The sequence below is a fragment of the Parus major genome, chromosome 1 (genome assembly GCF_001522545.3).
Source record: "Parus major isolate Abel chromosome 1, Parus_major1.1, whole genome shotgun sequence".
NCBI classification, from domain to species: Eukaryota; Metazoa; Chordata; class Aves; order Passeriformes; family Paridae; genus Parus; species Parus major.
Window position 1 is genome coordinate 30,291,317 of NC_031768.1, and position 16,974 is coordinate 30,308,290.

Sequence of the window (16,974 nt, forward strand, 5' to 3'; positions counted from 1 at the left end):
CTGTTATAGCTTGGTAAATCTCCAAAGCCTGCCCTTTTCCACTCATATCACTTTTTTCCAAGACTTCTTTCTGTATCTGAGGTAACATTCTTAACCTCATCTTCTTGAAATATTTCATTAGAACTTTTTCCCCCCTTGTGAAGTAGCATTACTGTATGAACATCTGTTTTGACTAGCGTGGGAACATACCCTACTGCAATCAGTTCAGCAGTGTTGGCTAACTTGAGGCATAAAGAAGGATTAGATCCAACATTTCTAGGCTGGATTTTGCTTGTCCCTGTCTCTCATAAGCCTTACAGCCTGTGCACTTTTCCTCCTGCTGCAGAGAGCCCTTGCTGAAGCCAGACACTGTGCCTGAGTCTTGGTCCTGCTAAAGCCTGGCCACCATTCCAGCATGGCTGCAAGAGAATGGTTAAATAACCAGCAGTCACAAATAACCAGCACTCTTTGTAACGTCGCCGCTATTAAAAGCGGTGTGTCTCTCACAGGTGTGCACACACTCACAGGTGTGCACACAGACAGTCTCACAGTCCCTCTGGGAGCTGCCTGTTGCTCCCTGCAAGGCAGAAGGTCAAGCTCATTTCTCTCCCCTTGGCCTTGGAGCTCGGGCAGGGGTGGTGTCAGCATGAGGAGCAGTATTGAGGAGATGTGCACAGAGGTGGAAGACAACAAAAATAGAGGGAGACAGCTGAGAGCATGTCAGAAAACAAAATGAACACAAAAAGGGAAAGGGATTAAGGGACAAAAATTAATGAAGAAAATAAATAAGGGGGAGAAGGACGTAATAAAGGGAATAGAAGCTTTCTATTAAATAAATAAATAGAATTAGAACATGATGAGAAATAAGTAAAAAGATTCAGAAGCCAATCCATCAAAACTACCATTTAAGAAAAAGAGACTGAGGAACCATTGCTACAATTTCTCCTGCACCTAGGATGGAAACTGTCTCCACTGAAGTAAGTGAGAGTTTAACCACTGGTTTCCATCAGCCTTGGGTGTTACCCCTGTCTTCTTTTTATTTCCTTGCACAATCCAAGCAGATACTTGGGTAGTAGAAAATGCATCACAGTTGATTGACGTAGCACATCCCTGGGAGGTGTTACCACTGTTTGGGGAATTCGGGCTTGTCTTTCCCCTATTTTCACATCTATAGACTTGTTGAAAAAAAATCTGATTTCTGAGCTTTCAGACTTTCCAATAAATCTTTTAAAGCCTGTGGCACAACATTGACAATTCTTGTCTGCAATGACCTAAGTGCAAGCAGCATTTCAACCAAGTTACTTTTTCCTGGATAAGGAGACTACTTCTGTGGGGACAGAGGAGGTTTTCCAAGGTGACTGCTGCTTTCTTTGCAACGACTGAAACCTTCTTAATGCCTTCTGGCATTGGAAAATAACCATTTTATTAATGTAAAATAACAAGGATTTTTCTTCTGCTCATCTCCACTGAAAAAGATTAAAGTTAGCTCATCTGTGTTGAAACCTTGCATGGTTTTTGGGGCCAGACTGCAGAAAAAATCTGAGCAGATGCAGGACAGAAGACTCAGCATTTACAGATCTATAAAATTCTCTGTATGGTTAATACCCATGCTGATTATACAGCAATTTGGAGATCCAAATCACTTTACAAGTATTAACTACTTAATACAATGCCCCTGAGAGGTATTTAGGTAGAGCTAAGCAAGAATTATTATCTCTATAGAACTGACAGGGAGACTGTGACTGAGATGTGGCTTGTTTGAAGCCACACGCCAAGTCAGTTGCAAAGTCAGGATTAGCGCTTGGGTCTTTCACTCCCAGGTGCCATGTTCAAGTCACTAGACTGTGTTGCCCCTGAAGATTAATAAGGATTAATGGGCAAAGCAGAGGAGAAAGAACAATGTATGCCAAGAATATAATAATAAAACTCCAGGGTAAAAAATTAATACTGAGGTGTTGAAAGGCCTCAGAGAAATCATGAAATCCAGAAGGAGTTTTACAGTTTCTTTAAAGATGTGGCTCTGATGATAACCAACTACAAAATGGGAAGAAAGGGAGACCCTTTTAAGTCTTACAGTCTGTAAATCTTAAATAAATATGAACCAGACAGTGAAAATCACATTCATACATTTATATTGCAAATTTACAGAGAAACACTCAAGCTGCAGTTTACAAGTGATCTTAAATCCCTCAGAAATCCACACTGGAAAGCAATCCTCAAACAAAGCCCCTAGGAACCGTGAGGAGTACAGAATAATGCAGTGAGAGAAGGCATGTTAGGAATCACTTACGATAAATTGCCTGATCTCCTCGGGCAACTTCTTGTGGCCACAAGGTGCTCACGGGCATTTAAACAGGGCAAGTCTGGGGGTGCAAGAGGTTTCCATTACCTCTGTTTTCAGCCCTGATGAGCAGCTCTGCACTCTTCAAGGAGAGCACTGAAAACTGGAGAGGGTTTCAAGACATGGCAGAAAGAGGCTTAACACATGCCTTGGAGTGAGAGATCTGCATGATGAACTGAGCCTGTCTAGAGCCGGGCTGTGGGCTGGCTGGTTTGATCACAGTCTATAAACACCCGTGCAGGGAGAGGAGCTGGGAGGCTGCAGGGCAGCTCTTCTCACAGGCACAGGTCTAACCTCCAGCACAAGAAGGTATTTATAAACTCAACATGAAAGGTGGAAAACCGTGCATGTGGTTAGACTGAGGTGGGTTCACCGTAAGGTTTGCTCTGGGTCCACAACAGCACCCAGGTTTAAAGCAGAAAAAAACCCCGCTTTGTGGAGTCCCTTCACCCAAATTGGAGCATGCAATCAGGTTGTGCTCTTCACAAAAATTTCTTCCTGGCTTCACTAGCTTAAGAATAAACTGCATTTAAGCTAAAAACAAACAAAGCCTTCAGAAATTAAAACAGAATCAACATGGAAGACATGTGAAGAGTGAAATGTGAAAGAAGACAGATATAAAAGTGTTTTTGCTGGTGTGGTTCCCAAATGGCAGTATATAGTAATGACATCTTTCCTTAGCCCTGGCTTGGAAAAAGTGTGTCTACAGCTCATTAACTGCAGTCCAATACAGGGTGACATCCAGCACTCTGGGTGGTTACTAATATGAGAGCTGCTGACTTAGAGCATAAATGGTTCACTGCACAGTTCCAGGGCAGCACCTACCACCCAAGGAAGACAAACAAGATGCTCTGGAAGCTGTGCAATTTACTTGTGCACAGGCAGCATGTATTGCTCCACTGTCACCAAAGAAATGGTTCAAATTCTCACCACGTGTACACCTGTGCCATCTCAGGGAGATCTCTGGTGTAGCTTGTGTAATTCCATGCAATCGCTGTAACTGAGCGCTCTCCCAAAAACAGCAGTTAATCCACAGGACAGGCAAGATGGAAAACAAAATGCCTGCATCTGCCAACAGCCAATTTATTGGCTTTTATTTGCCAAAGGTTGCTGTGGGTGAGGTATAGGAAAATGCATCTACAGTCAACCCACAGTGCCTCCAAGACACTCTTCCAAGCCCAGCAGAACATACTTCAGTAGTTTTCATTTGTTTCTTATCCAAAAATGCCTGTGAGCCCAGCAGTTTATGAAGCAATCCTTTTGCAACAAATTAAAAAAAAGAGGGATTTCTGGGGAGCACTCTTAACACTCCTGTATCTCCATCTCAATAGCTGTATTCAACCCGTTCTGCTCACTGCTCAGTCCCAATTACAATGAGCTAGCTCACTGCTCAGTCCCAATTACAATAAAAGTATTTAATTTCCTCTCTGATTTCCCTTCAACAACAGATTGCAACTTGTCACACTTCAAGCTAATTTTGGTAGCTCATTTAACACACACTGAAACCTGAATATGTTCCCAAGCTCTGGCTCATTGCAATAAAGGATGGAAAAAGGAGATGGAATCTCTGGAGATTGGGAACCCGACCATGATTACTGCTGGCTGAAAACTTGTTTTGTCCCAGTAGTCTTGGGGTACAGCTAGAATCTTCCGTGAATGATTAATAGACTAAGGCAGATCATTGAAACTCTGCCCTAAATGTATCTGAACCAACTCAGCTGGGGAGCAAAGAAGTCTAACCAGCCACTGTCCTGTGATTTGCAATTCTTGATGCAGTGAAGCAGCATAATTCATACTCGTTTACTGTGGCTGGTTTCTCTAGCTCAAGTACCTGAGACACCAGTGACTGGTTTTTTTTTTTCCTTCCCTGCTTCCTACTCAGCATTCAAGTTACTGTGTGGTGAGTTGGCCTCCAATATCTGTGTTCATATTGAAGAGAACCTCCATTTAGTAACCCCACTGATTCCAAAGACTGAAAATTCAGGATTATGTTCTTTGCTAGTGAACACATTCTACCACTTATCAAGAGAATATTAAGCTTTCCATAAAGCACTTTTTAGTGCTAAGTCTTGGAGATATTTAAATTCTGTCAGCAATATCAAAATTATTTCTTATCCCAAATTTCTATAACCAGCATAGTAACTTACATCCAGGAATAATAAAGACTGTAGAACATATTCTCAGTTTTCTTGATGGATGATGACTTGGCCTCAGTAAAGTTGTTAACGATGTAAAATAAAATGCAAATTAAATAGCACAATCAAAATGTAGCTATTAAAAAAATAGTCATGCAGGCATTATATGATACTAAGTACCACCCCTTTGCTTACATTGTTAGATAGATAATACCAGCATATTAGAAACCTAATAAATCAAAAAAAACCTGTTTCTATAGCTGTGAGTTCCTCAAACTATGGGTCATAACCCTTCATGGGGATTCCTGAATTAGTTTGAATGGGATCACAAACTATTAGCATGAAGTGAAGGTAGATACTCCCCCCTAAATTTAGCAGCCCAGTCCTGTGGCAAGGAGGGGAACAGGAGAGCAGACTGTAATTAGTGGCTGCAAGTATTTATACTTGCTAGGGAACTGCTAACTACCTTTAATTACAACAGCTCACTTTCTCCAGGAGAGGGAAGCAATATAGACTAGAATTAAAATTGCTGGATAGTTGCTAACTGCCTTTCATTGCAGGCAATAGATCTGTTTCTCCAGGGAGGAAGAATAAACTTGCGACTGGATCTTATTCCCCCATCGTTCTGAAATGGGGCCATTACCAGCTCAGGGGGTCGCACAAATAGGCAATCCAACACAGCTGTATTTCCAGCCCGTGTAAGAAAGAAGTCAATAGTCTCATTTAGAGAATGTGTGACCACTAGGCAAAGACTGAGGTGCCCCATGCAATCTGCATTGCACCTCAGTGAAGGATGTTTATTAAAGGACTTAAAATGAGAGAGTAATTGAAAAAGTAGAATTATCTCACTGAAACACACTTGTACCGTTCTTTCTGTGTCAGTGCCTGTCATCTGAACCTACTTTCTTGTCCAGAAGGGATCACCTTTTCAAAGCTTTCATCAGCTGAATGCATCAAGATGGAAACTGAAGACTGGCACTTGCAGCTGCAGTCCTACACAGTGTCTCATGGCTCAGTTAGTGCACCAAGTGGGTAAAGACAAGGGACCTCTCCTCTTCCCTCCTGAGGGCAGCTTTCCTCAAGCCTGGAAGAGAAATTATCCAGCATGTCTTCCTCTCAAAATTAGGGATTTTAGGGAAATGCAACAGTGATATGAACCCCACATCCCATATTAGGGGCTTTTAGCATCATTGAAGTTCATGTTTGCTTTTTTGCAGTCTCTTCAATATCCATGAGGCTTGTGGCTGCAGAGCAACCTGTCTCCTTCAATGCCTTCTGGCTACCACAGCTACCATGTACCTTTCTCCAGGAGTGTTCTGCAGCTCCAGAAGGAGTGGAAACAATGTCAGGTGGAAGTGACCTTGCTGGTGGCCATGACCTTATGTCAGCAGCAAAGGTCTCCACTACCCCCCAGTGCCGTTCTGATTCTCACACTGCACTTGTGATGTGACACCATCTCCTTCCTGGGGAAGCAGCAGAAAAGGGATATAGGTCACAAATAACATAGGGGAAATCAAGAGAGGGGGAAAATAATCTTAAAAAAATAAACAAAAAATGAAGGAAAATTGTTAGTTTTCGATTGGATCTGTTTTCTAACCTGTTGTATTGCACAACCATGTGAGCACCTGTGGTGGCCTGAGCCAAGAGTGGGAAACATGAGAAGTGTCTCAAACTGCACTGCAACATAGTGGCTGCGTGAGATGGAAAGACTGTCCCTGGCTGTTGTGGGGAGGAAAAGAGGAGGTGACCTGAATGGTGTCTACACAACTTGGCCATGGAAAATGGCTCAGATAGTGAGAGAAGCTCCTGAGTTTTGCAGGCGAAGATGCAACATAGTGCAGGCTCAGCATCAAAGCTGGGTAGCTTGAAACTCAAAATGGTCATAGCCTCCTGCTAGTGGAGTGATCAGGCATGGGAGCAGAGTTGTGTTGACCCTGGGTGTTAAAAAAAATTTAAGCCAGAAGTCATTCTTAAACCTATGGTTTGGATCTCCCATGAGCTTGAATTGAAAAATGTGTGAGATGATGTTGTCCTAACAAACCCCTTGCAGAGGAGAGAGAAAAATAATGCCACCCCACAGGACTGGAGAGTGGCTGCACATTTTAAAGCCTGTATCCACTGGCATAGATAGTTCTGTATCCAAAGAGCATGGAAATAGTATGACCTACTGGAAACAGTGAAAAATACCAGACTTGGCACATTTTCCTACAATGGGGAAACAATGTGTTCGTGCCATAGGAAAACTCCCACTAAGCTGCTTGGACCTTCCAAGCCCTTCAGAAAGTCAGCACTAAGGAAAAACCCTTCTGTGAGCTGTGCCACTGTGTCTTCTGACAATCTGGTGGATGATACACATCAAGCTGCATATCCCCAGAAACCCAGCAGGCACAAGTTATTCTAGAAAGTCCAAAGAGCAGAAATCCTGCTTCCAGAATCAAGTGGAAACACTTCCCACTCCTGTCAGATCTTCAGGGATCCATTCAGGGGATCTTTTCACTTCTTTCTGTGAAATACAGTGTAAATGCAGCCACAAATCGGGTTTCCTCGAGTTTTTCTTTGCAATTTGTCTGCAGCATTTTTGCCAAGCCAGAATGGTCACATCCATACTCTGTGGTGCTGAGCAGGTTACCTGTAAGTTGTCCAACTTGTTAGGAAATAGGGATGCAGCCCCCAGCAGGCTGATAAGGAAGAGCAGTTTCAAGACATACTTACTGGTAACTGCAATGAGAAAATAAACTTTCTTTCCCTGCCCCTTGACTCTCTGTACTGCTGAGCTCTGTGTGCCTTCTGTGCCATGTGAGGCACAGCCTGGACAGGTGCTGCTGGGGATAGGACACTCTGGGCTTGTCCAAGTGGAATGGAGTCTTTAAGGCTTATGGAATTGAAATTACGGATTTCATCTTTGCTTAGAAGCTGGTTACTGTGCCAAAGCCCTGAATCACACCACTTGAAGTGATTGAAGGAGGGGGGAAAACAATAATAGTAAAGTGGCAAACTAGCTCAGGGATAGGCTTGGGAGTCCTATTAAACTTGAGAGGCTACAATTTCTGTTCCCAGACCTGGTGGTTAACACAAGAACAAGAACCATGTTTCCCCACCCTGTCCAAAAAGTTGTGCTAGGCAAAAACTGAAGAGCAAACCAGCAAAAGGTCAATCCTGTACTGTCCAGGCAAATGTTGCCAGCAGATTAACATGGCAGTGTTCATGAAAAGTCTGCAGCAGCTCTGGCAAGCTTTGAAAAATTTATAATTCATCGCAAAGGAACCAAATATGTGATGATTGTTTCTGTGGAAGAATGGGAGGAGACTAATGGTAAAGGAGAAGGAGTGGGAGTACAGAAGCAGGGAGAGGGGAAAGCAGAAAAACCGAGCCCTGGCAAGTTTTCAGGGACCTAGAGAAAAAAATTGTCTAAATAGAGTAGTTCAGACCTCAAATACCGTGTGGTGCTTTGACAATCTTCCGGGTTTTGGCATTTTAAACAAAGTGTTCTTACATTTACTAGGCTGGAATGTCCATTTGACTATAGACTCTCTGCTACTTTGCTTGTACTTTAACATTTTGGACATGTGACAAAAATGTGTGTAACGCATTTTTTAAAGTGTTGATTGTGCTCGTAATTTTCAAGTCAGAATATAAAATAAACATCTCTGCCCTTTCTTCCAGCAGGCAGCACAGAGATCTGCTCTCCGCGTTCTATCTGACAGGTACATTTTGTCATTTTTATGAACTATAAATTGCTTTATGAAACGTTGAGCCCTATTTATTGTGGCATATAACTCATAATCGGATTTTGTCCCCAAAGTATCTGTGAACTGGGATGTTAAACATTTTGCATGCTTGGATTTGTCATGCATGTGTAGAGTTTATTACTGCAAAAATCACAGTCTTGTTGTATTTCATACAGAGTATGCAGAATCCCTTGTTGTGATACCAAACGAGAGATAAGAAACTTACTGGAGAAGGCATGAATGATGCAGTAAATTCTGAGCTTTAGAGTTTGCTGAGATATATCTGAGCTCATTTCTCAGCAATAAGTACTTCATTTATTCCGAGATGTTCTCTTTTGACTTTTTCCAAATCCTTTCCCTGGGAATTACTCTTCCTTTGATGAGATTCTCTGTATGTTTTATGCACAAAAGCAATGCCCTTTTTTACCCCTTAAGTTTTAAGAGATTGGTATTTTGGAGGAATTTAATTAATTTTTCACTTCTTCTGGAACCGCAGCAGTGCTCCAGGCAGATAAGCAGGGGACCAAATCCTAAGCGTTCAGGTTTTACTCAGCTCTTTTTCAAGCAAAAAAGTCTATTAATTTCAATGGGAAACTTGCCTGAGTGAGGAATTCAGGATTTGGGCCATAGTAAATGTTATAGTTGGGCTGTAGATCTGCACAGGTATTTACCTTAAATGACTTTTATGAAAGAGGATTGATTGAAATATAAGGTAGCTTTCTAAGACAGTCCTGATTTCTTTTCCAGTTTTGGGAAAGAGGGTAGAGAAGGGGGAGGAGACACTGTACATTTTAGTGCCTGTGAAAAAGAACTAGCAGATTTACATTTTTCCACAAATGAGGTACTGTGTCATGCAGGCTGACACAGAGTAAATTTCCCCATGTCTTGTTGGCAGCCCCCTCTGCTCCGTCTGGCCCCCAGCCCCCCGCCTCCCTGGGAATAAGCGGTAATTGACTCTGGAAGCCAGCTCAGGCCAGGATTTCTCCAGAGCAGAGCCTGTCACTTAGGCTGAATTATATGTTGTGCATGGATGAATAACATTTCTCTCTGCTTGGAGGGTAAGACCGCCAAAATTATTGACCTTCCCTCCCCAAGTTTACAAACACCGTTTTGTTTAGAATTTTTTGCCCTGCTTTAAGGAAAAAAAAATCCTGAGTAAAATGTATGGGATGTGGGTGAAATTGCTGGCACAGTTATAGGGCTCAGATGTATTTGCTGTAACTGGAATGAATGCAAAAAGAAAGTGGAGTTGGAGTCAGCATTATGCCCCTCTCCCTGGAGGTGTGCAAGCTCACCCCCCAAGGCAAAGCAGATTTTGCGCTTGGTGGGGACAATACTGTTACCAAAGGAAACATGGGGATTTTTTTCACAGCATCCTCCCCCTAGGCTGAATGTGGAACATTCCTGCAGGAGTGGCCCTGGAGGTAATTAACAAGCCCCAAACCCTGCAGTTTGATTTCTGTCTCCCTTGGAAAGAATAGTGGTGGTGGTGAATAGATGTTTCCTACCTCGTCCAAGGTGGTGAGGTTGCTGGGTGCAGGCTGTCTTCATCCACATAGCAGAAGGGCCTCAGTGTTAATAACCATCACACCTCAGTTTAGGATTTATGTTCAAATATTTGCCTGTCTGCCCCTAAAAGCAGGCTCAGGGACTACAGCTTTCCAACCTGCTCTGCAAAAATTTATCTGCCAGGGTACCCTCCTTCCCCCACTTCTGGAGGGGGTGCTGGGAAGGCTGGGGGTGCACCCTGGAGATTTGCCTCCCTGCCACCTATGGCCTCACTGCAGTGAGGCAAATGGGAGGGCAGGGAGCCAAAATCCCACACTATGACAGCAGTTTCTGTCTCTTCTTGGCTGGAGTGAGGATGCCTGTGATAGTGCTGCTCATTAGCTGTGTCCCAGTAGCAACTCAGAGCTCCCAGTCACACACCAGCACTTCCCAGCAGCAAGAGAGGTGGCAGCTTACTATAAAGCTTTCAGTAATTTTGCCCTTTTTTTAAAATACTCTCCAGAAGTTCCTGTTGCAGTTCTTGCTTTCAGGTTCTATTAAAGACATAACAGTTATCTAAACTAAAATACGAGGAAAAAATAAAACTAAACAAAAAAGAGAGAGTTTTTAAACCTAGCCATTTACTTCTGTAGTGTATCACACTCGGTCTTGTTTTCAGAATGACACAGTAACCCCCAGCAGATTTATGCGCAAACACAAAGATTAGTGACCCAGAAGCTTGACTGAAACAGCTTTTCTGCTTCCAGAAGACAGGTTGCTCTGCACATGCACTGACTATTTTGTCAGCAAAGATGCACTGGCCCCATTAGCTTTTCATTCTCTCATGAAAAGCCCTCGGTGTTTATTCAGCACAGCTTGGTTTTAATTTTATTGTGCTCTTCAGTAAAGTGCTCAAACTATATAGATTACTCACTTTCTGGGACAGAGAAGAGCAAGAACTTAACTCATATACCTTAATGGTATAGTGCTGGCATATTTTCAATTGTCTGACTCCCATATCCACTGCCTGAATAGCTTTCAAGTGAAGAAAAATGCATGTAACTAAAATATTCAGTGTGTTCTGTTGTTATTTAACAGTAAGCAGTGTGGTTAAGCCAGGTCTTAAACTTGCTTAATCCCACTGAGCTAAATAGATTTTATTATTGACTCCCATGGTTCCAGAACTCTGACCTTAAGGCTGAAGTTAAAAGCTAATTTTTTTTTGCAGTCTGTTCCACTAACCCAGAAGCACTTGCTTGCTGGATACATTTGCAATGGAGAATGTCCAGCTGTAAATTACAGCTGTTTGCAATCCTACCCAAACACAACACTCATTATTATTCTTTTGTTCTTTTTAGGCTGAAAAGCCCACCATGAGGGAGACCGTACAGTACTTAATCTGCACATTAAATTTACTCACAGCTCATATTCATGTGCAAGATAAGATTTTCCATGAAATAAAGATTTATAGTGGTCCTAGGGCACTTTTATTCCCCTGGCTGCTTTTAATTCCCTGTGCTGGAGCGCAAGCCAAGTCTGCTGAAGGGTTTGGAACACTTAGAGAAAGTGTTGTACCACTGCTGAATTTCCTCTCTGGTTGTAACAAGGTAAAGACAGATCCTTTGCTGAGTGCTTGAGTGGTACTTGGGAGACGTGCTGACTTCACAGCCATGATCTGCTCTCCGTTCTGTGTACTCGAGGAGGCAGGCAAAACCCACCAGCTCTGCCCATACAGACCTCAGTGCCAGCATGTGAGGTACAGGCAGAGCTGAACCCAGTCATCTCAGCAGCCATATGGCTGTGCTGGCAGGCCTGCCATTCCCAGCTGATAAGCCCTGTAAAGAGTCCAACTCAATAGCTTACTCTCAGCACCTGGGTGATACAAATGTGTAGTCCAGACCTGAACTGTGAAGCATGGGCTGCGATAAACCTTTTAGATTTACCACCTCTTGCTGTTGACAGAGTAGGCATCTCAGCACTAGCATCCATTTGGCAGTGGAGACAAGCCCCATTCATGGTGGCTGGTGAGCTACACATCCTGTCTTGACCTTCAGTCTGGGCAGGAGGGATAATGCTTTGCACTCGTCTGTCCGTGTCTGATCACGGTCAAGACATCAAAGTGCGGGCTGTACCACACATGAGCTGGTTTACCCGAATGGGACTGGCCAGTAGCACGCAGGATGCTGAAGGGCAAATGAATTTTCCCACTTCCCTACGAGAGAAATGAAGAGTTTGGTCAGCTGAGAGCAAGCAAACTGGAGTCTCACATCTGTGTGGAGAGACATTTGGAAACAGAGCTGCTGCTGCTACACTGCCTCTCATGGCTGCATGCATGCATTTAGCGCTCAGGTGCAAGAAAAATCAAAAAGGTTGACCTTGGACAACCCAGTCCCTTGCCCTGATATTTAAGCAGACACAGAATTGATGATTAGTCCAGTGGGATGTGTAGCACAGCTCTTCTTCAGACAAAGCCACATCAAGATACACTGTTTGTGTTAGGAGGCCTGGGGAGGCACTGCCTGTAAAATATTAAAACAACAATAAGAAGCAATTTAGATTTTTTAATATATTACTTAAGGCAGGCAAGGCAGCTATCCAAGCAGCCTTAAAACTTTTTGTGAAAAGAGACAAAGTTTTCTTGTTCTCAGGTATATGCTTGAGCTGTGATTAAGCAGTTAAACTTGTGATACCCTAAAGCAAGTAAAGTCCAGTGACAGCTAGCAAAATCACTCATGTGCTTCGTGTCACTCATGTACTTAAAGTTTGTGTTGGACCGATGTTCTTGATAACATCACCCTTCACACCATGGGAGTTCTCCACATGAGAAGCTACATGATCAGCTTATCAGTGTGTGACTCAGCTGGCTGGCTGGCCAGAAAAGCTTCATGTGGCAGCATTGTGCAATCAGTGACAGCAGAGGGGAAGCCTTGGCTTGGGACAGCTGATCTGGGACCCGGCAGAGAGTGACGGAACTGAGATCACAGGCTCCACAGGAGCCAAAAAGGTTGGCTGGAGAAAAGCGTACGAGCACAGGGCTCACTGCCACAGAGGCAGACATGTAGCTCTCAGCGTTACCACATCACTTAAACTTTCTGGATTATCCTTGAGAGAAAAAAAAGAATACCTCTGAGAGGGAATATATGGATTCATCATTTATGTCTTACATGAAAGCCTGGCTGTTTGGAAATGCTGGTGTCTCACACGTGGCACCCTCCCTGGCCCCTGCCCAAATATAGGGTAGCAAAGGGCAGCTGCTCCTTAGGATGGTCTGGAGTTTCTCAGTCCTGCTAGTTAGAGGACATGAAGGTGGAAGAGTAATGATACATATTGTATATAGGATGGTATTTTCCACTATTGGAGAATGTTGTGAATTAGTGAAAAGGGGCTTTGGAAGAGGAACCTGGAGTGAAAAGGAATAGGTATCTCTGTAAAACCTGTGCTCCCTCTATTTAGTTTGTGAGCAAGACCTGTAACACTCACCTTTTTGCTGCTGGATGTTTTCTCATACCTTGAAGATTGCTGGTGTTTATTTAGAATTGTTCTACCATAGTAATAAAGGTGTGATGTGGGTGTATTGTTGTGTGAGAGGGTGGAGCAGAGCTGTCCCAGGGAACTGTAACAACTTTGAGCCCTACTAAATACTGGAATTCCTTTGATGTTTAAAGTTAGAAAGAAAAATAGTTAAGATGTATTTTCTTCTTCAAAGAAGTGATAGTGTTTTGTTATTGTGACAGCCAAACATTTCCCACCTTCCTATGGGCAACCTTGGGCATTTGCTCCCCAAAGATATTTGGGGAAAGTCAATCAGTTCTAGTTCCCAGAAACATCTGCATTTCGAAAAATAGCTGTCTGCTAGAAGAAAGATCTGACTAGTAATTTCTCACATATTTTCTTTGACTGCCTTGTCTTTTAAGAAACAGTATGAGGATAATTACAGCGTGAATGTGGAAGGTAAAAATGCAAGGTGTAGGTCTGTGGTCTTTCATATATTAGTAAGGAGAAAACAGGTCCTATTGCTGGCTGGCAGCATGAAGAATATGCAAAGTGCTATTGGGAAGAAGAGTGTATATGTGTGCAGCATATGAAGTGCCTCAGCATATGATTAACCTCACTGGGTATGTAGTAAATAGTAGATAACTGTGATCAAAAAAGTATTCATGTGATTTATCAAACTGAGCAACTGTGCATTTTGCAGTGAAGCAGGAGGTCAATCCTGAAATCTAGGGCAAGTAGAGCAATAGGAAATTGCGGGGACTAAGAAGTTAATCATACTGTTGGACTGCTTCCATCTGGTTTTGAAAGACAGAGTCAGTACAGTGCTAGCGAGGACGCTTCACGGCAACAGATCAGGAATTAATTTTTTCAGCAAATCTTCAGCTATCATTTGTGGTAACACAGGCTTATAAAAATGTAATTTAATTTCTTTGGAATAAATCAAATAGGACAAGAAGCGTGAGAGTGGTTTTTTTAATGTGTGTATCTGAGGCAAAAAATAAAAAGTGTGAGAGGAGAGTAGGAGAACAACAAAAATCCAGGAGGAAGCAAACATTAACAATATAAAACCTGGAAGGCATATATGCCCATCCAGTTAAATTGCTCACATAATTTTCTTCGAAAAATCAGTTTGCAATTGGGAAACTTCTACATTTTTATGACCCTTGGAGGCATAACCTTGTCTAACCTGTCTGTCTTCAGAAATGTGGATCAAAGGAGCACTGATGTAATGTTTAGTCACTGAACACCACTTACATATATCATGAGTGTACAGTTATAGACAGCAAGTTTGCTAATGAATTCTGTTTTCCTTATTATTGATAGTACTTATGATATTCCAATGAGATTTGAACATCTGGGTGATAAAAGGCCACATAGGCAATGAACCTGTTGTAAAACAAGGGATTTTAACTCATAGTAATTCTGGTAGCTAAAACATGCTTTCTTCAAAGAGGTAGGAGGACAGCTGATAACATTATGCCTTTCTTACTTCGGCAGTGGGATAAGAGAAGAAAGAGCCCTATACTAGGAGTAACATGTTGTGCTATTTTTAGTGCTATGCTGCAAAAAGTGAAATGTTATAAATACATTTGTATCTATTTCCTGGCAGTCTGATGAAAGAGAGCTCAGGTTTACACAGCACCAAAAGCAGGAAACCAGCAGCCGCTCTGTTCACACAAATCACCACTTTCATTACCACTTTATTTTAAGAAAAGGTGAAAATTCATAGCAAGCAGCAGCACCTCAGCCTTGTCCAGTTACATGACACAAGTTTGGGGCTTTTGACCCCTGTGTGCTTGTGAATTGCATCCTAGCTGTAGCTCGGGGAGTCTCCCGAGCAGGTGCAGCAATGCAAAGGAGGAATCTCAGTTCCCTCTGAGTGAGGCAGCAGTCCATGCAGCAGATGGAAGGAGATCCCCCCTTCAAGCTTTAATCGCTCGGTAATCAGCCAGGCACAACAGGGCTTTCTGGCATCAGCTCCATGGATGATGGCATGCTTGCTCCAGTCGGTTTTTCCTGCCTTCCTGCAAAGATGGTTTAGAAATCTCAGCTCTGAGTTTCTGGGTTTGCCTTTGTCACTGGTAAGGCTATCTGCCTTCTGTCCTCTGTATCTTTTAATTTTAGATTCAAGAGCATTTCTTCCTTGCTCTTGCTCTTGCTCTGACCCTGGCAGCAGTGGAGGCAGAAAGGGAAGGGGAGACTGGCTTGCTCAGGGGAGAACAGTCAGGTTCTGCAGGAGGCCAGTCCCATGAAAAAGACATGCTTTTGCCCAGGATGGGCAAGGGATTCCTCAGAACAGTGTCTTCATGAGGCTCCAGTGGGGACAACACAAAGCCTGTGCTTTGGCTGGCCCTTTGTTCTCTGGGTGCTGAAGAGGATACTACAGAGATGCAGAACTGTGTCCAGTTTCTTTGCAGGCAGAAAAATAGGATGAGTTAGTACAAAGAATGAGGTACCCTGTGATTTCTCCATGAGGATTAGCTGTGGCTGAATCAGTACTGAAATGTTCCCTGCAAGGAGTCACATTGTTGTGATCTGAGATACTTGGCTCCTCCATGCACTCCCATCCAGATGTCTCCTCCCTTTTTTCACGACTGTCTCAATTTTGATGTAAGTTGCAGGAAACTTTTTATCCTTTCCTCTCTCTTGGAAAAGTATTTGATTTATTTTACTGTTGAGGAATGGTTCATTCTGTTCTAGGTTTCTTGCATTGCAGTGAAAGGAAATGCATGATCTTCAAACAGCCTTCTTCTTTTTCCTGAAGAAAAACTGGAGCATTTGTGAAATTAAACAAAGCTCTTGTGGTGAAACAGCTTTTTACCACAGCTATTTCACTTGTGCTGATGAGAAGGTACAGCAGCAGTCCAGTAGGGCACTACTAGCTCCCCCAACACCCTCACTGGCAACTTGATGAGAAGGGCAAGTATTTGGGCTCTGGAAACATTGAAGCTTTTTTGATGTAAACTGAGATCAAAAAATCTCAAATGTCTCATTTTCTAAAGTTACAAAGTTTTTGTTTTGTTTGTTTTGGGTTGGTTTTTTTTTTTTTGCTCACTCGACATTCCCAGGGAGTCTGTCTGGTGACATTTTCTTTATAAATTATCAGACCAAATACTTTCTGCTTTATTTTTCATTATTATTGCTTTCTTTTGAGGTTCTGTTTCATGGGTAAATTTAAAATTGGAGGGCTTTGTTCCAAACTGGAATGGCATGAAATTTCAAATTCCTTCTCCAAATGGAAGACCTTCCTTTTCTCAAGGACTGTATTTATAGTAAGCTGCCCTTTTTGCAGTCAGAGGGGCCATATCATATGATGACTGTTTGCTCTAATTTGTTTTTTATCTTAGAAATAAAATTAGGCCTGGATTGAAACTGGGTGTAAAAAAGTCTAAGATCAGACATTACATTTTTATAACCTAAAAATTTTATCATTTTGAAATGCAGAAATAAATAGAAATCACTAAAATTGAATTAGGTATTTTTCCACAGGGTATGATTTAAACATGACACATGCTATCTTTAATATGGTCTGCAATCTTCCATCATTTTAGCCAAAAAAAAAAAAAAAAGTTGTTTATTTTAAATATTGGTATTTTATATCTAACAAAATTTACTTTGCATAGGAGTGTATCTTCTGTATTAGATTGCTATCAAGATTTTAAAGGGTTTTTTCATTCTTGACTCAGGTGCAGAACTCCTTTTCATGCTGAGGCATTGCCTGTCACCCACACATTCACACAGAACAGAATAAGCTCTTCTCTGTGGAAATTTAGCAGCCAAATAATTCACAAATAATTCTCACTTATTA

General features: G+C 42.3%; 1 protein-coding gene across 1 annotated transcript in view; it reads left to right on the forward strand.

Annotated features, from left to right (window-relative positions):
* Positions 1–16,974, forward strand: part of AFF3 (AF4/FMR2 family member 3) — a 323,273-nt gene that overhangs the window by 234,591 nt on the left and 71,708 nt on the right. Inside the window, exon 9 of the mRNA XM_015638560.2 lies at positions 8,119–8,159. Coding sequence (XP_015494046.1) covers positions 8,119–8,159 — 41 coding nt within the window. The remainder of the gene's footprint in view (positions 1–8,118; positions 8,160–16,974) is intronic.